A 25,902-nucleotide genomic window follows, 5' to 3' on the forward strand; every position below is an offset into this window, starting at 1 on the left:
GTCTGCCTTTGCAAGTTATTTGAGGAATCCAACTTCACATTTTGTGGAAAATTGAAATCCCCTCCCAAACCAAGGTGGCAGTATGGTTCAATTGAAAGCTTATAAAGCTAACTCTGTATCATCTTCTATCGGACCATAATACCTGGTCAAATTGAGATGCGACCACTCTGCAAAAACCTAAACCCAGATCCATCTTTTCAACCATGCTCCTATACAGAAGAACAAAATGTCTTTCAGTCTCCTGGTCACTTTCCCAAGCCGAAACAGTAACACAGACCATACATAGCACTGGTTTTGGACAAAACAGATACTAGGCAGGCACGTCCTGACACTTGATGACAGGCTTTATAGTCATGAACTCCTCCCAGGCTTAACAGCCTTCTTAGAAAGTATCTCAGTGTGACTTCAGTGAACAAGTAGTCCCGGAATGCCTGCCTTAAACACTATATCACCACAGTGTTACACCAACTTCGTCCCCTTGATATTTCCCCCAGAACAACTGAACGCGAGCAAGGGAACCAACAGTCTGTTGTGAAGTGGACACGCTTTGATGCCTGTTGTGTCCTTTTGCAGCGTTTCGCTGCGCATAACATTCACAATGATTTTGTGTCATGGCTACCTGTGGCAACTCCCAATATATGGACGGGAGAACAACTATAACCCCGATGTGGGAACACCCCCGATGCGGGAACACCACCGGTGTCCAGTTCGGGAAACTTGAATTGAAGCCTGCCTGCACACCATCTCACCGTGACATAGCTTCACTGCTCAGTGGCTGTGAGTACGTCTGGAAACGGAGTGCAGAGTGGGAAGGTGGGAGGAGCGACCTAGCGGCCAGGCTTGCGGGCTCTGCTTAGTCACAAAACATAAACGTGCCAGGGTGTTCTGAACACAAAGGCCTTTCATAAATATAGATTCAACAGTCAAGTAGTTACTTAGAAATATGTAATGGTAGAAGGTTGGCAGGATCACCCAGGTCTGCATCAGGACTGCGTTCAAAATCTCCACAATCGAGCGAGCATACATAGGTGTGGTAAGGTGTGGATTTCTTTCAGGAGACAACTAGAAAATGCACTTTGGAACAAGAGCTGCACATTGCTAAGCAACATCTAAAACTGTGCTTTGGCCAAGAGACACAAACCTAGCACATCTTCAGGAACGAGTGGACGCTGCACTGTAAATATATCAAAAAAGTAATTTTTGAAAAATAAAGTACTTAAAGAAAGTCCCTCATGGGGCACCAACCGAACAACTGGAAAATAGCAGGTAGGTTTCTATAGCTATACTTTGATTTCTGAAAGCAAAAACAATGTTATTACTGCGAGGCAGGATTATGGAGAATGATGTAGGGGCAGTTCATATTACAACAGGTCTTTGGGATACCCACTGGTGTAATGAAACCCAGAGAGCTCTATGTGGAAGAAAACTAAAATTGTGAGCTGGGCTAAAATATGAAACAGTCACTTGCATACAATAGAAAGCAATCACTGGCAAAGTGAAAAGGTCTAGATTATAAAAGATCACGCAAGTGGCTCTGCCAATGCTTGCTGCCAATCGCATGACTTAAGATGCACACATGTATGGCCGCTGATATATATGCGTCAGGATGCATGCAAATACGTGCGCCATGACGCATGTCAACATATGCACATAATTTACAATTTTAACATGGCAGGCAACTATGTGAGAAAAGTGAATTAAAATGTTTAAAATAATTCAAAAGTAGTATGTGCAAAGCACAAAAAAGGAAGGAAGCAGCACTTCCAGCAACTGGTCCCTCAGGAAAAAAAAGCATTAAAAAAATTAATTAAACTTGGGCCGAAGGATATGGAGCATCAGGGAAAATGTGAGCTCAAGGGAAGGAAACAAGCAGACTGGTAGCACATCCCTCATGAAAATAATAACAAAATGTACCACTGGAAGTGGGATGGGGAGGACATAGTGAGGGAGTGGGTAAGAGAGTGCCAGGTAGAGCCTGAATAACTCAGAAAAAGTGAGAAGTGAGATCAACAAAAGAAATGCATCAAATGCACTCACATGGAGTGGGCAATACTAAATAAATTAAGCTCCCTCAGGTATGCAGCAGAAAGATACTATTCTTCCAATCAGAACATTGTGAGACTGATAGGCGCCTGGGCAGGACAATCAAGGAAGAGGAAGGAAAACCACTGAATCAAGATAATACAACTGAGACAGACAACAGAGCCTCCCACTCATGAACATAGGGCTCGACTACTCAAACCGCTCTAAATATTGTTATGTGTTATATACAATAGGTATACAATAGGTCTGTCTGTAGATGAGCCTTATTAAGGGGACACCCAAATGACGAATAACGAGAGATCTGTTCGGTACCTGAAAGTCGACGGTGGTCTGTTTTCTGGTGTTCTAGAAGATGCAGGTCCAAAAAGCTTTCTTTGTTCATCCCTTGGAGTAAATGGCCTTTGAGTTTTTATAGTCCTTAGTGCATTCCTTGCCTCAGTTATAATTTCAGCACTTGTTTTTTGTTTAGGTACTGGTGGTTTGAAAAATGGTATCAGTTTCTCTGCCTTCTTATCCTTGGAGGGGTGCATCTTTGTAATTGATCTTGAATATGTTATAGAAGTACTCCTTGTGCTACATAATAGGCGTGTAGAGTACCTGCAAGTCAAAAAGCAAAGAGACATCGTTACTCAATAGTGTCTGTAAAACATTTTACAAGACAGCGATTTGAAAACAGCACTGTCAAATTCACCTGACCAATACTGGTGAAATATGTTCCTTGTTCTCCATCTGTTACATAGACGAAATACCATGTTCTGAGTGGATCTAGGACAGCAATATTTTGGGAACTAACTAAAACTGAAATAAGGTTCTCTTATTCAATCTCGGTCCTCTTAAATGATCTACAAGCATTACAACTCTATGCCATTTTTTAATTAAATACATACATTAAAATGAGGACCCAAATCATAAAACTTTCTTTCTGGTAAGACTTACGACTGAAAATTTAGAAGTATGTCAATCCTATCCATAGAAAACAATTTGGGAATCAGGAAAAGAGTTATTACATTGCAAATTTATTTTCTGTATATTAAATTAAGGTTCACTCATATCAATGTGTTTATATTTTCAAGGAACAAAGTAAATTTACCAACGGATCAATTCTAAATAACAATATTGATACTGAGAAACATACAAAATATGTATTTTCGAAAAATAAAATAGCTATGCGTCATGCCTCCAAAGTATATCTTGAATTTTTGTAATAAGGAATAGACTTGTATAATAAAACACTATATTATGATTCCTCAATGTTTTAGTTTGGAAGTGTATTTTCTAGCAGTAAAACAAAACATTTATTAAAAAATGAGACACTGAGTCATTCACCAAAGGCAACTAAAGTTCCCCAGCACAGCACAGCATTCACAGTATGGGTATAGCTATATGGCAATGGATTACAATAGAAACACAGGGGTGTGGAAGTAAAGACTATAGCTAATTTGTGAAACACAGTGAAAACAAGGGAGCACAGTTATGGAAGAATGGCCTGGCTACTCTGCAAAGGTGGAGGAGAGTTGCCCCACTGCTATTTCAGCAGTGCAAAAAAGAAAATGATAATAACATGATGTTATTATCATTTTATTTTTCTATGCTGGACTCGGAACCAGGTCGGGTGGGGCTTGGCTCTGTGACGCCAGAGCAGAGTGGTTTGCACTCCTCTAAGTGCACATGACGGTTTGGGCTGAACAAACCGTCATGCACACTTAGCATGTTCTCCACAGGAATTTGTATCACAGCCACATGGAGAACATGCTCAGGTTCCCAGGCACTGCCCGAGTCGCCAAACAGGCTGCTCAGACTCATCACGACGCTGCTCATGCTGCCTCGTGATTGGCTGGGAGAGTACGGGGGGGGGCCTCGGTGCTTACGGTGCTTTCCACTCCAGCAGATAAAGAGGACAGAAGAGAGTCGTGCGGGGCGAAGGTAAGTTTATTTTTATTTATTTTGTTATCCATTCCCTCCTGTTCCCTCAACCACCCCACCCTCCCTGTTCAGAGGCAGACGCCACTGGGTCTGGCAAAGTTTAAGCTAGAGCAGTAGAAAGGTAGAAAATGGGTGGCTATGGCAGCGTAGGGATGGCAAGGGGACACAGTGAGGAATATTCTTCAAAGCATTTTGAGTATGGGAATGAATATTATAGGACTACTATTTTACACAGTCTTACATGTCTTTGTAAATCAGCCCCAAATGTCCAACTCCCTCCCAGTAAAAATGCAAAGAGGACACAGCCCTTTCTATTTGTAGAAATTGCACAACTTTTCCCTGAATGTTTTCATATTAATCCCATCTTAGATGTTTTGTTGGCAATTCACAGGGAACGTAAGTGTATGTAAATGAGTACTATAGTAGTACAGCTTTATTGACTCCAAAGTGCCTTTGTGACCAGCCTCATAATACGACAAGCGAGGCAGTAATGGCAAAGCACAGTGAAACACATGGATAACCATGAAATCAGGAAGGAAGAAGGAAGGTACTTGATTGATAAGAGAGGGGTGTTAAGAGGGCACAAGGAATGCAAGTAGGCACACACGAAGAAAAGGAAAGGTGGGACAGTTGTGATAAGGATGTGGTAGAAAAGACACAAGGGTGTCAATGTTGTACAGGCATGCCAAGACTGAATAGGAGTGGCAAGGAGCACTGTCAATGTTAAGGATGATTGTGGATGGAAAGGAGCATGGGAGGGCAAGGGAGAGAGTATTGAATGAGGGGTGCTAAGGGAGGAACTTGGATATCAGCAGCATGTAGGTGGCCAGGATTAGGGAGGTGAAAAGGTGGGAGTGGCGATACTTAATAGGAGCAAAGAGATGATTGAAGAAGCACAGTGCTGTCAATGCAAAATGGGCATAGGTATGGTAAGATGTAGTGACGTGCAAGGGAACCTCAAGCGTTGGAGTAAAGGTGCTACGCAAGGGGTGGCAAAAGGGAGGCACAGGAGTGGTAAAAGATGGAAATTAGGCTACTGCCAATGTGACGCTGGCACAAAAGAGCAAAGCAAATGGGCTGTAAGAGAGCACCTGAGTAGCTGGGACACATGGATCCACACCCACGCTTACATTGTACTTAATCAGAATGGTACTCTACTCCTTAAGGTCTGAGAAGTGAAAGTTGGCCCATATGCCGTCCTTTACTATAATATCCACAAGGGGGTGGAAAGGTTTCTTTAATCTATTTGTACAGAAGACAAGACCAGACTCCCTGCATATGTGTATTGGCAAGGTATTCAATGTTTGCACCATTTATAACGTGCATCTCTCGCCTCCCTCGTGCGCTGCTTGAAGTCAGGGCCCTTAGCCAGTTTTGAGCGGAACTTTTGAATACGCTGTCTGATTGGTGCTAAAACACTATAACTCTCAAATTACTTTAATTGATTGACTTTATTATGGGGGGGGGTTGTGCGCATTATAATTGCCACTATGAACTTAGTTATAGTGGTTATAATGGGCCTGTTTAAGGAGAAAGGCATTTGCTCTTACTTACAATAATGATCAGATTGCTCCATAGCAATAACAAATATGTCTTTAGTTTTATTGTGAACATTGCTCATGTGAGACTAATACTCCAGCGATAGAGCGACTTGCAGGGATTTTTTTAGATCCCTTCACTACATCAAGATGGGAGCCCTTTAATACAGACCGTATAAAAGAGCCATGTTTCTTGTCCATAGTAAAATCTTCTAACTGACAGATCCTGTCCCTAAGACACAGAACTCCCCTGGCACCTGAAGTTTGATTTCTCAGAGGTGCTGCTTCTGTACAAAAGTGTGCTCCTGTGCTGATACTATAAAAAGATTGCTCGCTTCCTATGCTCTTGAACGTATCCCAAAGCCTGCTTGTTGTAGTAGCAAAGCCACTCAGACATTTGGCCTATTCTAGAAACTTCTGTATTAGGGTTTAGAACGTGTGCTTCACCTTGCCCTAGTGAGCTAGAATACTTAGTAGATGCTGAGGGAATCCCTTTTCTCCACTTTCACAACTCTTTTATTGAATACATTTGGAGACTCAACTGAAACTGAAAGTGGAGTGTGCTTTCACAGCAGTACTAGCAGCTAATACCTATTCAATGAAACCCAAGAATGTAATTGTAGGATCTGGAGACAGAATATAGGGTGGACTGAAAAGGGCTAGATTAAAACTAGTCACAGTAAATTTGCACAAAGACCTGTAGGTTAGAGGTGCAGATAAAATCTGGGTTAGGACGGCTATCCCAAGGCCAGTGAGAAGAAAAGGGAGGGGCAAATGGCTTGAATAATGAAGAGGGAAAGTAGGTCTTAATATTATACAGATGGTAGAAGAGAAGATTAAGTCCAGAGTAGGACTCATCAAATGGGTTGGGCCCTATACATAATGGCAGAGCTAGGATGGAGAAGAGGTAAAAAAATATAACAACCGTTCGAATGACTTATGCACGCAGTCCAAAGATAGAACTAGGCCAAAAAAAGGTCTGGAATATTCCAAAACTAACGGAGCAGCAGTCTCTGAAACAGACCCCCAAAGTTTGTAATATTAAACAGCATTTCACACCAAAAGGTAAGGTGCGTACGGATGAAATTACGACTTTGATAGCAATTATTTAAACTCTAGGGAAGTTTCGAAAAAACAAAAACTTCTCATGTTAAAAAGGTTTCTCCACCATCAATAACAGCAATTGCTTCCGGTGAGTAACTTCATAAACAGGGGACGGGGCACTGCATGCACAGACAATATGTAAGCTTTATGATTCCGTGCACCAGATTTCTATAATAGTCGCAAAATCTAGTTTTAAAAGAAGGCCGTATTTGTAAACACTGTTGAAAGATCAGTGTACTTTTTAAAATAATAGCAGAAAGAGCTGGTTAGGTGCCTGTTTCTGTGCTCACACCAGGGATGAAACCGGCAACGCTCCTTTTTAGGTTTTGCCTGGCGAAAGCTGCGCTCTGCGCAGCTTTTTCGCGCAGGCGAAAACCTAATGAGTACTGTAGTGTGGGTTTGGGTCGGCCCTCGTCATTCATTGGCTGGCTCCATAAATGGAGCCTAGCCATTGGACGAGGGGCCTGTCCGTCAATGCCGGAAGAGACACGGGGGCGTTCCCGAGATTCTTTGGCTTTTGCCGACGTCACGCGACGTCAGCCGAAAGCCGGGAACGCCCCCGATTCTGGTCCGGCATTGCCGGCACCTGCCTTCCTGCTCCGGCCGTCGTCAGCGTCTCTCCTCCCCCTTTCCCGCCCCCTCCCGCTTGTTTCCTGATGCCTGCCTTCTTGCTCAGGCCTCTCCTCCCCCTTTCCCGCCCCCTCCCGCTTGTTTCCTGGTGTCCGCCCTTCGTGCTCCGGCCGGCCGTCGTCAGCGTCTCTCCTCCCCCTTTCCCGCCCCCTCCCGCTTGTTTCCTGATGCCCGCCTTTCTGCTCCGGCCTCTCCTCCCCCTTTCCCGCCCCCTCCCGCTTGTTTCCTGGTGCCCGTCTTCTGCTCCGGCCGGCCGTCGTCAGCTCTCTCCTCCCCCTTTCCCGCCACCTCCCGCTTCTCTCTGATGCCCGCCTTCCTGCTCCGGCCTCTCCTTTCCCGCCCCCTCCCGCTTGTTTCCTGGTGCCCGTCTTCTGCTCCGGCCGGCCGTCGTCAGCTCTCTCCTCCCCCTTTCCCGCCCCCTCCCGCTTCTCTCTGATGCCCGCCTTCCTGCTCCGGCCTCTCCTTTCCCGCCCCCTCCCGCTTGTTTCCTGGTGCCCGCCTTCTGCTCCGGCCGGCCGTCGTCAGCTCTCTCCTCCCCCTTTCCCGCCCCCTCCCGCTTCTTTCCTGGAGGCTGAGCCTGGACACAGCTCCATGGAGGCGGGCGGGACACAGCGGCTCCGCCTGGACCTCTCCCGGGCCGCTCCAGGCCCCTCAGGGCCCGCTCGTGCCCCCCGGCCGAGGAGCGAGGTGTGGGCCTACCTGATGACCCTGGCGGACCGGGGCCTGCAGAGGAAGAAGGCGGAGGAGGAGGCCAAGCACGGAGTGAGTGTCCGACACCGGGGGCCGCGGAGTGAGTGTATGGGATGGCATCTGTGGAGGTGATGAGAGGCCGCGTTTGGGGGCTGGGAGGGGAAAGTTTGAAAGGATGGGGGCAGCGGAAAGGGGTTGAGTGCTGAACGGTACAGGGGTGAGTGAGTGTGCTGAAGAGCAGGCAGGGAGTGAATGTCCAAGTTAAGTGGCTAAAGTGGGGATTTGGGAAAATGTATAGGGTGAAGGATTATGGTAATTCGGGGATGGGCAAGAGAATTGCTGCGAGCCGGGAGTAATAGGCTGGGTGCTGCAGGCGGAGAGGAGGGTGAATAGGAGGCGCAGAGCTGGGGTGAGTGTTGGACGAGTGACAAGGAGGCTGAAGGGACTCGGGGCGGGATGATGGACTCCGAGAGGGGTCGCCTAGGCATGGATCGTGTATGTGTGGACCTCAGTCCACTGTATGTCACGCAGCGCAGACTGGCACAGGGAGGCAGGAGGGCAAGGCGAAGAGAAGAGAGGCAGCGAGAGGGGGTAGCGACTGGGAGGTATACTTAAACATTGTGAAAGGAAAACTGCTGTGGAGAAGAAAGGGAGAAAGAACAAGAATCGAGTTTGGAAGTGGGCCTCTCTAAGTAGACCTGGGAGAACAGAGAGACAACAAGAACGAGAGAGAAGTAAAGGATAACGAGAGAGAGAAAATGGCAACATAAATGAGCAGGGCGACCACCACATCTTTGAAAACCAAAGACCAGCACGTTCCACAGACATAGAAGTCGGATTATTATTAGCATCCACGCTGAGGCACAAAATAACTCAAATCACAGCACTCACTTCAGAAATGTGAGGAACATTAAGTGCATGTATCCTCTTTGTTAACTGATGTGCTGTCTTTCAGGGGCCCTAACTAAAGCTGACAAAAAAAATAGGCAACATAATTCTCTGCCAATAGCGTTGCGCTATTTAACACACAAAATAATGTTGTATGGACAAACGTTTCACCCCTTTAATATTCTTTTTAGAAATGTTTACAGCAATCCCCATCTCAAAGGTGACAAGGTAAACTTTGCAAAGGGTTTACTACTTTACAGCACCAGATGATGCAATTTTTAAAGTAACGTTTGATTTGTTTCAGCTAGAAACAAAGTTAAAATATTCAAATTATGCAGCATGTGATATGTTATGATATGCAGAAAATGAAACAGCTGCAGAATCCATTAGCTAGACTTGTGAAACAACTCAGCAAGAGTAGAACAAGAAGGTATAGAAGGAACAAACAGGAGAACAAGCCTTAACCCTTTATGCACCGGCACCCTGACGCTGGAAGAGCCCCTTTGTCTTGCAGAGGCTCCACTCTATGTATAGCAATTTAGAAAGTAACTAGGTGCTTTCTTCGTTCTCTTTTTGCCCCAAGGACATTTTTTCTGCCCCAGAAAAACACAACACCCACTACCCACTCCCCTTCAAACTAACATGTGGCACAGGGTATGTTTTATAATGCACTATGCACTTTATAATTTCTGTACATTTTATTGTGTAAGGCAGTTTTTATACTTACTCCCAAAATATTAAATTTACACAATGCAGTTTTGCACTTGAATATCGACGAAGGCCTGTTCTTTCCTAACATGACCGGTTGTGAGTTGGTGCTTATCCACTGCAATGGAATCTAGAACATTTCTGAGACGTAATTTACGATGGATTGTATATTTGTTTTATTTTTATGCTTTTATGGTCTTGGAACTGAATAAAGATGATAACGTTGCATAGTGTAAGTCTACGGCAAGCTCTTTGCTATGCTCCTCAGACGACTCTGTCTAGTTGCGGTATATAAATGTCCCCAATATTAAGGGATAAGCAGAGAAAAAGTGGATAACTGAGAATGAGAGAGAGAGCAAGCGATAGAAGGAGGGGCTAGAAAATATTTACTACGAGGAACACTAATTTGGGGGGCGTGACAGGTGCGTTGAGGAGCAGCACGGAGCAGATCGGAGTGAATGACCGTCAACCTGTCCATTATTTTTTTCTCCGAACCTTGCCACAAACAAACTGACAACAAGAAAAAAATTGATGGTCAGTCTGTTTGGCTCATCTAATTTGTCACAAGCTGGCTTTATTTTTATCTAGTTTGGGGTGATCCAGGTCCTGCTACCCATGAGTCACCACGTTTCAGGGTCCAATACTGATAAGACAACTGTGGTGGTGGTTAATATATTTGCGTGTGCCCCTGTTGCCTGCTTGTGCCTCCGTTTTCGTGCCCCTGTTGCCTGCTTGTGCCTCCGTTTTCGTGCCCCTGTTGCCTGCTTGTGCCTCAGTTTTCGTGCCCCTGTGTGCCCCTGTTGCCTGCTTGTGCCTCTGTGTGCCCCTGTTGCCTGCTTGTGCCTCTGTGTGCCCCTGTTGCCTGCTTGTGCCTCCGTGTGCCCCTGTTGCCTGCTTGTGCTGTGTGGGTGTGTGTGGAGGGCTCTGTGTGGCTGTGTGTGTAGGAAGCTTTGTGTGGCTGTGTGTGTGGGGGGCTCTGTGTAGCTGTGTGTGTGGGGGGCTCCGTGTGTGTGGGGGGCTCTAAGTGGCTGTGTGTGGGGGGCTCTGTGTGGGGGGGCTCTGTGTGTGTTTGTGTGTCATTTGCGATAGATAAAGCTAGTGGCATTGTATTACAATGCCATTTATTTATGTTAAAAAAAACATAAATAAAAATAATGTCAAGAGCAATGCCAATAGCTCTAACTTTAACAAAGGCAAAACCATTGCATTGTAAATGCTTGTTCTTCTTCTCTCTCTCTCTCTACCTTCCGGGGCGTGGGTCCAAGGACGTCAACCAAGCAAGACAAAGGGACGGAGGACCCCAACGACAAGTAGAACTCGAAAGACTGGCAATCGGACTAACTCCAATAACACTGGAAGCTGGAAGCGAATCCCATCCCCCCCTGCCCCCCCCCCCCCCACCCCCCAGGCGTATTTCTTATCTTTTCTCTTTCACCCCTTTTCTCTTTTTCCTCTTCCTCCACCCATGTGTATGTTATGCTCCATGTAAATATATATTTTTCTAAAATAAAAAATTACGGGGAAAAAAAAAAGGATAGACATGCAAGGCTGCTCACAGTGTTCGGAATAAGTGAAAACAGGCACAACTTTAACAAGGCAGCAAGATACTCACCTGTGCATGGTTGAAGTGCAAGGAAATCCTCCCATGTATTGTAGGTACAATAATCACAAAAGGTCGACACCAGTGGATACTTTTTTTCTGTTTGTATTTAGCGAAATTCCTTCAGACAGTAACATCATAGGAAAAAAACAGCTGACACGTGTGTCATCACCTGAGTATTCACCAGCCGCTCACATTTCGGAAAGAGATGGACCCCAGGCTCCATTTCGAAGCTCCTCATACCTCGGTGGTCATAGACGGACGTACCCGCCCGCTAGCCCTGACTTGGTCCGGTCTCCACGGGCAAGAGACCCACACATCCCTGCCCCCTCCTACCTTTATCCTTGGCACACCGCTTTTCTACTCGTTCCCCTTTTTTTACCCGCACACGCCGGTTTGGAATTACCGGGTTGGAATTATCACCGGCTTTGCGAGTCCACGTTTTTGTAGCTTTACAGCCCTGATGAGTCACGGGTGAATACCCAGGTGACGAAATATGTGTCGGCTGTTTTTTCCTATGATGTTACTGTCTGAAAGGTTTTCGCTAAATACAAGCAGAAAAAAGAATCCACTGATGTCGACTTTTTGTGATTATTGTACCTACAATACGTTTGGAATGGACTGACATTCTTGTTCTCTACCCTTAATGTGTGCCCAGGACTTTGTTTAAATGTTTAGCAAGCCTGCTGCATGCATGGCTCTGCAAACAGTGGCCTCAAAACGCAGCTGCCTTCAGTGGTAGAGGCATTGGTTGTCCTGTTATCATGAATCACAGGAACACACCAAGCAGCAAGCAGCAAACAGATAGCCTGCACACTGTTATTATCATTGCATGTTAGGAAAAAACAATAAAAATATGTAAAATAAATGAATGACAGGAACAAGATACCAAAACAGAAGCAAAAAGAGGATCAGATATAGAACAAGTGAAGCCCAGCCACTCCACACTATAACCAAGTGCCAGAAAGCAACATGTAAACAGAATAACGGAGTGACACAAATAGAAAAAAAACAAAGTAAAGTTAAAATAATAAAGTACAACTGCAAAAAAGGAAATTATTTAAAATATCATGGGATCAGGTGAATACACAGACAAGAGTGTATTTTTCCAAGTGTGCTCAGTCAATCTACGATGGGGGACTGTGTATGGCTGACCTCCAGACTTTACTAACGGGCACTCCAATTCAACGCAATAAATGTTTTAGAAACAGTGGAGGGGTCCAGCTTTCCAACTGGAGCTTAATCGTTTTAAGGTTCTACTCTTCCGGACTTCCTATATCAAGAAACCACCCAAGAGAAGCTCTCTTCGGTCACCAAGTCCACTGTGAGGTGATGGCAAAAGGCACTTCAGTCAAATGGTACAATGGTAAATGTATGTGGAAACCCCTCCTTCCCTGCACCCCAGAATAGCAAATCTCTATACCATTCTTCAGTTTCAAAGGGTGCTGGAAATAGCCCTTTCTAGGGTGCTTCCCCTCGACTTTTTGCTTTTCTCCTTCCCGGTTTTCCGCTGATCAAGGTTCTAGCCTTAGGACTTTAAGCGCATTTAACACTGCCATTCAGTGCCAAAACACTGTGCTCATCATATACATACAGGTGATTGGTGAATACATGATTGGCTGGTTCGAGTTAGCTGTAAGTCCCTTATCTAGGGGTAAGACATATACCCAGGGCATGTACCTCAATAGCTCCTCCGTGGGTCACATTGATCGTGTCACAGGTTTGCCCTGGTGAGGCCTGTGTCTGCAGGTTACTGTTACTCGGCTTGGCATTTATAAAAATATGTGCCAAGGTTCTGCATGTTCCTTGCTATACTGGAGTTCTCCCTGGGGACAGGGTGCAGTGTTGCAAAGAGGTAGGGCATGAACACCTGTGTGTCACATGCAAGGGCTATGATGGTGTGTTCGGTGCGACGTGCCTGCTTCGCGCATTGGATTAGTATGGGGGAATGTACAGAAAGGCTACGTGCAGATTAGTAGCAGTATAGTGTTTGATATTGATGAGGTCGCAATGGTGAATCCTCTCAGGTAGTGCAAGTGGATCAAAAATTACATATGTGGAAATGTTACTTTGGGAAAGTGGACATATCAATGCCCATGACTGTGTGTCTGTCAGCCTGTCTCCAAGTCACATCTGGGAGCTAGGGGAAAAGCTACATCTGTGCAATTCTGATAGAAGGCCATGAACTAGGGGCTCATGGGAAACTGCGAACCTCTGACTAGGAGGGGCCTTTCTGGGATGGTTACGTAGGACGGGATCTGGGACCTGCATTCCAAAGAGCAGGGTCTTGGCCCCAGTTAAGCTAGTGATCAAACCTCTCGGGGTAGGATGGCAGACAGGACAAAATTCAGAGAGGGCCTCTATGCATTTCAAAGGTGGCCTTTTGAACTGAGTGTATCTTCAAAGGCCACTGTGGGAATAACATCTGGGGCTTTGGCCTCAGAAGTTAGAGATGCTTTAGGGTTTGAAGCCATACTACGCAGGTTCGATGCTGGGACATAGACAAGAGAAATCATTAGAGCAGGAGGGAGTGCATCAGGATTATACGCAGACTTGTGGTGGCCAGGAGCTCGTCGTGCTCCAGGAATGGGACTATCACTTGGTGGACATTGATGGCATGCAGCCAAGTGCCAACTGCCATGGCCCAGGTCCCTAAATACTCTCCAAGGGCCGGTTGGCTGGCCTCCTGTCCACAAGATCCCAGGCACACTTAAGACCTCCCCATTCCCACAAGATTGTACGGACCGTGTGGCGAAAATGGGTGAAAGTGATCATCAGTTGGGACAAGGACCGTCCTGACATACACCGTTATCACACTGTGCAGACGAGTGTGCTCATGAAGATCAGCAGTCCACCTGAGGTGCAAGGATGTGAGAATTCGAGGAGCGCAGGGGAAGCTTGCAGACTCTGTTGGACCAGTGCTTGCAACTGGGGGACCTTTGCTACCTTGCAATACGGAGTGTGTGGTGTCTGAGGCGTGTTGGGGGACCTGAGCTGAGACTGTCTTCAAACTCCAGATCGGGAGGATGACAGTGCATGACAACTTGGCCAACATATGAGGCTCCCTCTCGCTGGACGCACGCCACAAGGTACTTTGTTGTGGAGAATATCATGAAGGTGCCATAGAGGTTTCGTTGTGCCGAATTGGCACCAAAAAAAATACAAATAAGGGGGTATGCCCAAATGACCGTCCTATACCTGGGCATAAAACATCAACAAGATGTAGAAAGGAAAAAAAAGTATGGAGGGTTCAATTACTCTTATTTTCGTACAAGGCACCATTAATGACCCTGACGTTTTCAATATTTTGTGATTATAAATATAAATGATTTTGTTAGATACACATATCATTTGGCTGGACTCTGGTACAAAAATCAATTACACATGAATAGACGTCAAACATCCATACTAATATAATAAAGAGAGAGCCCAAACCTTTGAGGCGGGTAATCTCAGAAACCACAGCACCAATCACAACACCCAATACAGCGTTGGAAAGGGCAGTTGCAGCAGAAGGACATAGGCTATGCAGACGCCCACCATATACATATAAAAGCTAAAAGAACCGTGCCAGCAAAGTAGTCCCTGTGGGCGTGCCTGCATTGTGCTGTGGGCGTGTGCTGGGGGCGTGACAAACGCTGGGGGCGTGTGGTACGTTCCGCCCTTCATGCCATGTCTCATATCGTGTGCTAATCCCACCCTGCTCCCTTTAAATACCCCTGCACCCCATAATCATAACCCACCCTTACTCCTTAAAATACCCCAACACGCTTAAACACTAACCCATCTTAAGCCTATAAATATACCCTGTACCCCAAAACCGAAACCTACCTTTGACCCCTAAAAATACCCCTGTACCCCAAACCTAGCCCTGAACCCTAAAAATACCACTGTACCCCAAAACCCAAACCTACCCCTGAACCCTAAAATACCCTTGTACCCCAAATCCAAACCTAGCCCTGAACCCTTAAAATAGCCCGGTACCCCAAAACCCAAACCTACCCCTGAACCTTAAAAATACCCATGTACCCCAAAACCCAAACCTAGCCCAGAACCCTAAAAATAACCCTGTACGCCAAAACCCAAACCTACCCCTGAACGCTAAAATACCCCTGTACCCCAAAACCCAAACCTAGCCTTGAACCCTAAAAATAACCCTGTACCCCAAAACCCAAGCCTACCCCTGAACCCTAAAATTCCCCTTTACCCCAAAACCCAAACCTAGCCATGAACCCTAAAAATCCCCCTGTCCCCCAACACCCAAACTTAGCCATGAACCATTAAAATACCCCTGTACCCCAAAACCCAAACCTACCCCTGAACCCTAAAAATACCCCATATACCCCAAAACCCAAACCTAGCCCTGAACCCTAAAAATACCCCTGTACCCCAAAACCCATACTATCCCTAAAACTACCCCTGTACCCCATAACCCAAAACTATATCTGAACCCTTAAAATAGCCAAACACCCCAAAACATATACCTCAGTACCCCAAAACATATACCCCTATACCCATACTTACCTTATCCAAACATAAAAAAACATGCTTTCACCATTCATGCATTTACAACGAATTTCGTTGTAAATGTATGCGTGGTAAAAGCATATCAAATGTAATGCCATGCGTTATAATGGCATTGCGGAGTCATCTCCAGCAACATACTCATATTTTTTCACCACCCATTTGAAAAATGCAAAGGTCTCTCTCATTGATGGCCAGCACCGACATACACTTTTAGACACACCTCCCACCACAAGTTCTAGAATTGCGAACTTTAGAGCTGGGGAGCTACGTTTAAATCTCGACATCAGCTCAACATCCTGTGATTCCAGGCAAATCGCTTTGTCTCCCCGTGCCTACCACAAATGAATGTGTTCTTCTGTAATGTAAATTGTGCTCATGCCATGTTGTCGAGTTCGCTCTATATAATATTGCAAGGAAAAATAAAGTAGGGAAACTCGAGTTCACACACTACTGAACGCGCACTCTTAAGTGCATCAGCAGTGCACTGTGAATCGGAGCGTTTCACAGGCCTGTCACAGATAAGAAATGGTATCAAAACAAAATCCTACAAAACAATATACTACTGGCCGGCAGCAATTCATACCCGGACAACGTCGGGACGGGCTGCTAGTAATATATACAAGACAAAAACAAATACATAATAGTCAAACACAAATCATTGTCACAACAACAATCCATATGCACAATGTATACAACATATACAATACCCTAATTATTACGTATATTAATGTAAACTCCTCACTCAGAGTGATACATTCTGAGGTAGTCCTCTTTGCGCAAGAGGTATCACACCTTTTTCTCATTCACTTTATGTGCGCCTATAATCTAAAGCCAGATTAAAAAAATATTTTGACTCCTCATATCTGTCGACGCGGTCGCGTTTCAGCCCACAATTTCTTTCGGCTTCCTCAGGACAAGGGTACACAATATCTACAATAGTGATCAAAATACCAAATTACATAACCATACATTTATTCAACCAATCTAGTTCTATCCCTTATTTGCCCATACAGTGCTCAGTAAAAGTAGTCTGGAGACTACCACATGAAGATATCTACTCCCATAGGTGGTATAATGGGTGCATTTAGTATATATTAATTCCAGAATGTTCCTCTAGTGATACCCTTTTTCCAGTGTGCATATCACCATGTCCGTGCTTGCCCCGAGACACCGATCAAACACCTGGTCAGGTGGAAAATACCTGAAGTCTTATCCTAGCTATCAGGGTCAAGACGAATCCTTTTCATCGGGGGTAAGCGATGCCCACATAGTGTGGTTCCATGCCGTTAACATGGGGGCCAATATAGGTCAAGCTGGTATTCACTCCCTTCTATCACTAATTCCAAACATCCTTCTATCCAAGTACACGAACACATACCAAAAATTACCTTAAATATTTATTTTTCTGCCGCTTGTATAAACAGTTGTAGCCCTCCAGTCACTGGCCGTTCCTTCACTTCTCTCCCTAGAGCGAAACAGGTACTAGAATTATATGCACGTCATTCACAATGACAGTAATCCTACTAAAAAAAGTAATATCAAAGTATCCAGTTCCCAACTCAGATTACCTGCCGTTAGGGTCCACCGTCAACAAGTATGGTCCTCACTATTCCCACCACACGGATGTACTGCAAACGCTCTCTGGCTGAGATTGTTTCTGTACGTGCGTAATTGCGTTGTAGGCTACCGGCTGGCAACATAAAGAAAAGACTATCAGGAAACTGACGTATAGTTTCCAAGTGCTCCAGATAGCCTTCTGTGGAGAAAAGATTACTCTAATCTTATGTCATTGTTAACCAGCAATGCCATCCACATACAAATATGTTCCCATTGGTATGACGGCAAGAGGAGTATATCCAACCGCCCCTCGATCATTTAAATAGCGGCTACCATCATCTACTCCAATGTCATTCTTAAATGTCACCAAACCTAATCCGCATCAGTGCCCTTTCTGCGCTCACTGTATCTGATGCAGGTAGAAAATTCTATCTCTCTACACTCTCTTATGTGTGGAAGCGTGGACGTACCGACACATTTAATAATAAATAAACTCATGTACATAATCCATCTCCTAAAATGTGTTGTATCACGTCCCCACATGCAGGAAGCAACTATTCAGTAGTGGGAGAATAAACCTGGTCCCACTGGACCCATCAAAAATCTATCTATGGCCTACATAGTGCGGGTACTTCCCTAGTATTTATACATACGGGCTCTGCTATGCTGCACAGAAGGGGCAAATATTAAAAGTATATCCAGAGGGGACCAACTCCCTCTACAAAATGGGGGTGAGGCAGCGCACCCACTTATATGCCTCTAAGTTCCCATATTCACTCTCACAAACGGGATACTAGTGCACTGTATGTACAAAAACCGGGCGCTTACAATCTATCAATCAATCTATATACATATTCTTTCTATATTAAACAACCCCACCTTCATCCAAAGAACATCAGTTCCATATTTGGCATATACGTTTTAGTGGAATATTTGGGCATACATGGTTGTACCGTATAGTACAAAAAAAACATACTTATTTCTTTCACATTTTCAGGTAAAAAAAATCATGACACATACATCCCTATTGTAATACATTTTCTTCTAAACCAGTGCCCATAGTTCATCACAGTCATTGAGACCATCTGTGGCTGTTTGGTATCTTTCTATGAGCCTTGCTTCTCTGCTATTCAGCCTCATTTCTAGTTCTCCATTATTACATGCCTTTATTACCACCAATACAGACCATACAAGGTCGTCCTCACTGTGCCCGCACTAAATGTAGTGCTGTACCAATGGTGCTCCTTGAGTTCTGCATCTAATGCGGGATTTGTGTTCCAGGACTCACATTTGTACAGCTTGAGTTTGTTGTGTGGCGTTTTAGGCTCCAAGTGAATTTTCCCGATTAATGCCCTTATATAGGTACAATTCACATTGCCCTAATATAGGCATCGAAATAATTCCCTTATTTAGACATAGCCCATGCAGACCAAATACAGGCATGGCTACTTCCACCCGTACAAAACGTCACGACGATTTCTAGGAAAATCGCCTTAAGCAGTAAGGGACCTTCCCCTTGCTTGAATATTGATTTGTCCAACAAATCATGTACTTTACAAAGAACTACTATTCCCTAGGGGTTCTTTCCTGACGTTATCATGCCCGACTTTACGTCAAACTAGACACCTTGAAGGTATAAATATGCCTTCACTTGCTCTAGCAAGACACGGTGGTTTGGAGCAGTTGACTATCTACTTGCCCGACGCAGCTCGCTACAGCAGCCGAAGGAAGCCGACCCTCCAGCTGACGCACTGATCGAGAAGCTGTCCTGTCTCTCGGAGAGAATCCTGCTCCAGTGTTTCCAAGCTCCCCTCGCGGGGTGTTGGAAATCGAAGTCCCAAGACAGTGATACCAGACCTCCTTCATTCTAAACTAAGGTATGGAGCTGATTAGAACCTAAGAGAAATCTTGGATAGATTCTTGGCAAAGAAAACTAAAACAGAGGCTACACAATACTTACTTCTCCCCTCGTACTAGACCTAGGTTAGGTACATTGGGGTAGGCGTATTTTAGAAGCACCAGTTGAATACTTTTAGTCATTGTTATTTATGTATGTATTTTTATATGGCTTAGAAACCATACAATGCTATTACAGTATTACTTTATAATATTATTCTCGCTGTGCGCATTATACTTTGCAGTCTGCATTACAATTGTAGCAGTTCATTTCCTTTGCATGAGAAAGAAGACTGTTCAATAAAACCCTTTTATTGAAAACGCCTGTCTCGCTATTTCTCTGCACCTCTAGAGAAACGAAGCATGCACGATTGACTGAGTGAAATTCTTATCTATTGTTTCCGCGACTCTGAGATACATTTCTTATTCTTGGGAAACAAAGTTGCCATGTTTATGCGGTTGTCAGAAACTAATCCCTTCTTGTGAATTCGAGAAAGTTTCTAGTGACCTCTGAGCTAGCTGGCATTCACTATTAAGTTTAATATATTCGATAGAGACCTAGTCGACCTCAGTCCTACGTCTAAATCTATAGGATATATTATTCCAATGCGCAGAGCCTATTGGGAATATAGGAACTACACTACAAGTGGTTTGTCCAATATATGACTTCCCACAAGGGCAAGTAACTACATACACCACATTTTTGGTGTTACAATTCAAAAAAGCCTGCATCGCATGCTTCTTGTTGTTGATCAAAACAAATTTTGAGTCATTCGTGCATATGCACGCGACACAGTTATTACAACGGTAGTGCCCTACAAATGTCGGTAAGCCTAATAAAACTCTTGTATCTTTTTTAATCAAGGGTTCCCTTATTGCTCTTACTAGGTGTTGTCTCAGATTTTTACCTTGTCTAAAAGAGAACAGTGGTTTAGGCATATGCAGATGTTCAATCAGTCTCCAATTTCTCAAAATAATTTGTTTGACTTTATTGGCTTTGGGGTTAAACGTGAGGACACATGTCATTTGTTCTACTTCCTCTTTTATTTTAGTAGTTAACAAACTTTCCCTTGATGTATACCATGCCCTTTGGAGGGCTGTTCTCACCAGTTTGCGGATACCCTCTAGCGCAGAGTTTATTTTGTAGACTTTCCACATTTTCAAAATAATCATCCTTATTAGAACAATTGCGGCGTATCCTTAAAAATTGCCCATAAGGCAAATGTTCCTTGAGACTTCTAGGGTGCCCACTGGTGAATTCTGAAAGGGTGTTCCTATCTGTGGGTTTAATATATAAACTCACCTCCAGTTTACCCTCATTGTCAAAAATCCATACATCCAGGAAATTAATCCGGACATTACTTAGAGACTTAGTGAACTTCAAATCGGGAGTAAGTGAGTTCAACCATATGTGGAACCTTTCTAGCTTTTCTTTACTTCCATTCCATATAAGATTATATTGTCAATGAAGCACACCCATTATTCGTGTTGTTTCTAAATGGTGCTGCCGCACCGAAGATATATTGTCTTTCAAAGTGATACATCACTAGGTTCGCTATTTCCGGGGCAAAGCAACACCCCATTGCCACGCCCTTTATTTGCAAAAACAACTTTTTTTCTTTTAAGAATGAGGTCTTTTTCAAACAAATTTTAGCCAACTCTAGTATAAACTCTGTGGGGACCTGGTGTGGTCTTACTCTTTGCTCCAGGACCATTTCCATAACCAATACCGCTTCATCCTGAGGAATGTTAGTATATAAACTCTCGATGTCGAAGGAGACCAAAAATTGTCGGTCTCCATCAAACACCGACTGTTCAGTTTTAGAAATAAGGTCCATGGCGTCTCTCACCTATGCCTGTGTGGCACTCACAAATGGTTTCAAGAATGTATCTATATGTTTTGCCAGGGGTTCAAGTATCAACCCACAGGGAGCAATGATGGGCCGCCCTGGTGGATTTTGGGCATCTTTATGTACTTTGGGCAGTACATATATCGTTGGCACTTTTTGTGTTGTAAAATGTAAGTAGTCATATTCTTTGTTGCATAGGTAACCACAATCCCAAGCTTCAGAGGTCAAATACAACATCTTAGCTTTTAAAGGTGGTGTCGGGCTGTCATGAATTCTGCGATAATATGTGGGATTATTACGTTGTTTTAGAATCTCCTTGAATAGAATCCAAGACGATTTAGAGTATACTGGTGATCCATGCTAGTTATATGTACGATGACAGTGTCATTCACGAGCAAGAGCAAGGGCATTGGGTACCTCCTAATTTCGGTGGAAAAGGTCTAGAATTGGATAGAAAATAGCCAATATCTGAAATATATACATTAAATAGAGTATGGGCAAGGACACAGTCTTGTTTAAACCCTGCAGGGTTATATAATTTTTTAGATTTGTTGTCGCCTTGTTTAATTTGTATCCAAGTGTTCGTATTAAGGCCCTGGATAGCTCTTAGCAGTTTTGAATCTATGTCCCATGCGTTCAATCTAGCCCAAATGCTGTTTCTATTTATGCAATCAAATGCAGTTTGAAAACAGGTGAAGCAGGTATATAGTTTCCTGAATTTAGTTGATACATAATGGTTTGACAAAATTGATAAAGCCATGATATTATCAAGTGTGCCACTATTTCCCAGGAATCCTGTTTGATACCAGGGAACCAGATTTTTTTTATCTGACCGATCTTGTAGGTCTTTTAGCAATAGGGACATGTGATAACGTACCTTCTACATTAAGAAGGGTTATCATTCGTTAGTTTGCAGGGGTCAGCATTTGAACCCTTCTAGAGGGTAGAGGATGGAGTCTACCCAAGAGGATGGAATAGAGCCAGAAGCAAAGCAACCCCTGAAGAGCAGGATTAACAAGGATGCCCAATAGGAGTGCTCAGGCTTGAGCATCTTAGAAGGGGAAACAGTTGGAACACCGAGGTCTGAACCACGCGTGTTCCAACTAAGCAAGCTCAACCATGCTTGCCTTAACCATGCATATGCCGTAACCATACATACGCGTGGTTAAGGCAGTGCCCAGTCTAGCTGCCGGAAGACGGCAGCAGGAAGACGCTGTGGTGAGGTAAGTGGGGCTAGGGGGTAGATTTTAGGGCAGGAAGGGGGTCAGGGTAGGTTTTTGGGCAGAGGAAGTGGTTGGGGTAGTTTAAGGGACAGCGGAGGGGGGTAGGTAGGGTAACTTACGGGGCAGGGTTTTAGGCCTTAGGGCAGTGGGAGGGGGAATGGGTAGTTGGGTTCGGTTTTAGGGTGGGGGGGTCAGGTAGGTTTTAGGGCAGTGGAAGGGGTTGGGGTAGTTAAAGGGACAGCGCAGGGGGTCAGGGGTCTGGGTAGTACGTAAAGGGGCAGGATTTTAGGCCTTAGGGCAGTGGTAGGGGAATGGGTAGATGGGGTAGTTTTTAGGGCAGGGACTCGGGGTAGGTTTTAGGGAAGTGGAAGGGGTTGAGGTAGTTTAAGGGACAACACAGCAGTCGGGTAGTGTACGTAAAGGGGCAGGGTTTTAGGCCTTAGGGCAGTAGGAGGGGAATAGGTAGATGGGGTAGTTTTCAGGGCTGGGGTTCAGGTAAGTTTTAGGGCAGTGGAAGGGCTTGGGGTAGTTTAAGGGACAGCCTGGGGAGGTGGGAGTGGCAACCTTACCCACACATACACTTTTACCATTCATACCTATACAAAGAAATTTTGTGGTAAAGGAATGCTTGGTTAAGACGCCCTTCATGGTTTGGGCTGCATGGCAGAGGTACGCAATTTTTCAAGCTATGTTTGGGTTCCATTTAAGCCCTTTTAAATGCATTGCTCCCACACAGTGACCAGGAACTTGGGATGAGTGTCTTATTCTCAATTTAATTTAATAGGAGCTTTTTGCAGAAAGTGGTCACTCTCATACCGCTCTACAATTGGAAAGGTCTCAACAGCATGGAAAAAAAGATATGGATACAAAAGTGCAGTCCAAGTTTATGACTGAGTTTTTATTGATTCTTGTTTTCCTAGCTGGATGATCAGCTGGTAGAATTTTCGGACCTAGACTATGTAGTGGTTGCTGGAAATGAATACATTATAGAAGTGTCTTGGTAGATGATAAAACCAGTTCTGGGGTATCCCATGTTAAGTCATGGTTCTCAAAGATTTCCTCAGATTGCTCTGAATGTAAAAGATTCAGATTCAGATTGAAATCACCAGTTATTATTAATTCTTTACTTGCATCTTAGATATTCTAATAGAGTAATAATGCTATCATTGGTTACTTTGTTCTTTTTATTACAGGGAATATAAATACGCATTCACTACTATTATTCTACTGAGAGAATAAGTTGAATTTCGTGTTGTAATTCTAATTGGCTGAACATGTGGAGAATTTGTAAAGATTTCTTTAGTTACATCAAGTGTACTGAGATGTATAAAGCCAAACCCCCATCAAAAGGCTTTCTTCTTTTTCCTAGGGATATTGCTGAAGCTGCGAAGCATGAAATAACCGTGTTTCTTGGCAACAGAATATGTGGCGAGAGCTTACATAGTTTTGAATGAAAGTAGAACTATCCGAGCTTAAAAAACCTGTGACATTCCATGATCTCAAAAGGACAGAACAAGGGTGGATATAGCTTGATGGAAAGAGGAGCACTTAATTTTTGTTTTTATTTACACCCGAATTAGGAGCAGTGTTTTCACCTTTTTCTTCTAAGGCTGGATTGCCAGATTGATTGAGTATTTGGGAGAGCCACATCCAGTTTTCTTTTCCTGCTCCTGTTTCAACAAGTAGGATCGATGGTCTCCTTTCTGCAACATTATAGATAGCCATTTATTTAGTGTATTCAAGTCACCATCAGCCCTCTTTGATGTTTTTAAGCAAGGCTTAACAGTGAGCTCAGCATCTACTACTATAGCTTTTGTGGTTGGCTTTGGCATTAATGGCATAGAATAGGATTTCTGAATAGTTTTTGTTATGAGAATACCCCAATCGTCAAAGATGTTTCTTTGATTAAAAACTAAGACTACAGCCTTATGATCAAATCAGGTAACTTTGCCCTTTTCATCAGCTCGGCACGGGGCAAACCATACCCTGTTTATGCAGACTGTATTCATATAAGCTGCGTTCGGATGGGAAGAAAAGAAGAGTAGTCAATTTCCCCTGCTCAGGACATCGCAGTTCCCAATAAAATCATAATTAGCAGAAAAATGTATTGTATTAGCTTAATTTTTTCCAAAACGATTAACTACTTTTTTTACATTTTGCGTAGCTAAATGCCCTATAGTTGTGATTCAGATGGCGCTACAACGGAGCTAGAGTCAATAGATTTTAGACTTGAATCCAACAAATGATTGGTATTTTGAGATCTGTTGATTTCCCCCTAGACCCGTTGCCATTGCAAGATGGAAGTTCGGGAGTGCATTAGAGGGCTGATATATGTTTACAATATGCTGTGGAAAAGATACCAATTATTGTGATTTGCATAATGTCAGAATTACTGGAATTTGATGGCTGAGGTTGTCAGATGAAGGCCTCTGTGTGACCTATCCTAAAAAAGCCATCTGCAGACCCCCAGGAGTTAAGTAATTATAGGCCTATATCCCTATTACCCCTACTGGGGAAAATGCTAGAATCCAAAGTAAATACCCAACTTAGTCAGTATCTTGAAGCTAATGACCTACTTGACCCCTCCCAAACGGGTTTCCGACCTTGGTTCAGCACAGAAACAGCAACGCTGGCAGTCACTGACTCGTTGAGATGTACCCTCGATGCCGGAGGCTCCTCGATCCTGATCCTCTTAGATCGCTCTGCGGCTTTTGACACGATATCTCATCGGCGGCTAGCGGAGAGACTAAGTGAGTGTGGCAGCGGGGGTTCAGCTCTGCAGTGGCTAAGAAATTTCTTAAGAGACAGATGGCAAACTACTTCACTTGGACCATAGGTCTCAAAAAAAAAAATTCTACTGGACAAAGGGGTGCCACAGGGCACTTGTCTCAGCCATACCCTCTTTAATATATACCTGGCCCCTCTGGCTAAGTTAATTCAATATTTCGGCTTCGAGATTATTTCGTATGCCGACGATACGCAGCTACTGTTCCCAATAGGTAACAATATCTCTGATGAGAAACAACGTTTCATGAGCGGTATGCTGGCGATCGCAAATTGGATGAGGGTGCAGTGTTTACACCTCAACCCAGGAAAAACAGAGCTAATGCTCTTGGGGAAGTCTGCTCACCTTTGGACTTCAGACTGGTGCCCCCCCCCCCAATTGGGTGAGGCACCAAAGCCATCAGCCTCAGTAAAAAGCTAGGGAATCCAATTGGACGTCAAGCTTAATATGAAGGACAATGTGAAAAACATCGCAGGATCATGCTACTATAACCTGCGTCTACTGCGTAGGATTATTCCTTACCTACCGCTGGAGCATCGCAGAACTGTAGTACAGGCAATGGTAGGGAGAAGGCTAGACTATGGCAACGCCTTGTTGGCTGAGGTAGGAATCACCACTCTGGCAAAGTTGCAGGTGATACAGAACACCGCGGACAGAATGGTCTTGAACTGCCCTCCTGGAACTCCATCCCTCCCTTTGCTTAGACACCTACATTGGCTGCCAATACAAAAACGGTGCTTGTTCAAAATATGCTGCCTGCCCTTCAAAGCTATAAGAGGAGAAGGCCATCTTATCTCCAGAACAAACTCTCCAAACATTTGAGCAAATGTAATCTAAGATCTAATGCTTTAGGACTCCTAAATATTCCCCGTATACGGCTAACTCGCACAGGGGTAGAGCATTTTCGTTCATAGCCCCCAAATACTGGAATTCACTTCCA

At 44.2% G+C, this 25,902-nt stretch overlaps 1 protein-coding gene across 2 annotated transcripts in view; it reads right to left on the bottom strand.

Annotated features, from left to right (window-relative positions):
* The window catches only part of ARMC2 (armadillo repeat containing 2), a 553,174-nt gene that overhangs the window by 517,181 nt on the left and 10,091 nt on the right, over nt 1-25,902 (bottom strand). For both annotated transcript variants that reach the window (XM_086926679.1, XM_086926680.1), the window contains exon 2: nt 2,356-2,640. In XM_086926679.1, coding sequence (XP_086782805.1) covers nt 2,356-2,573 — 218 coding nt within the window. In that variant the 5' untranslated portion in view covers nt 2,574-2,640. The remainder of the gene's footprint in view (nt 1-2,355; nt 2,641-25,902) is intronic.

Source organism: Lissotriton vulgaris, chromosome 6 (genome assembly GCF_964263255.1).
Source record: "Lissotriton vulgaris chromosome 6, aLisVul1.2, whole genome shotgun sequence".
NCBI classification, from domain to species: Eukaryota; Metazoa; Chordata; class Amphibia; order Caudata; family Salamandridae; genus Lissotriton; species Lissotriton vulgaris.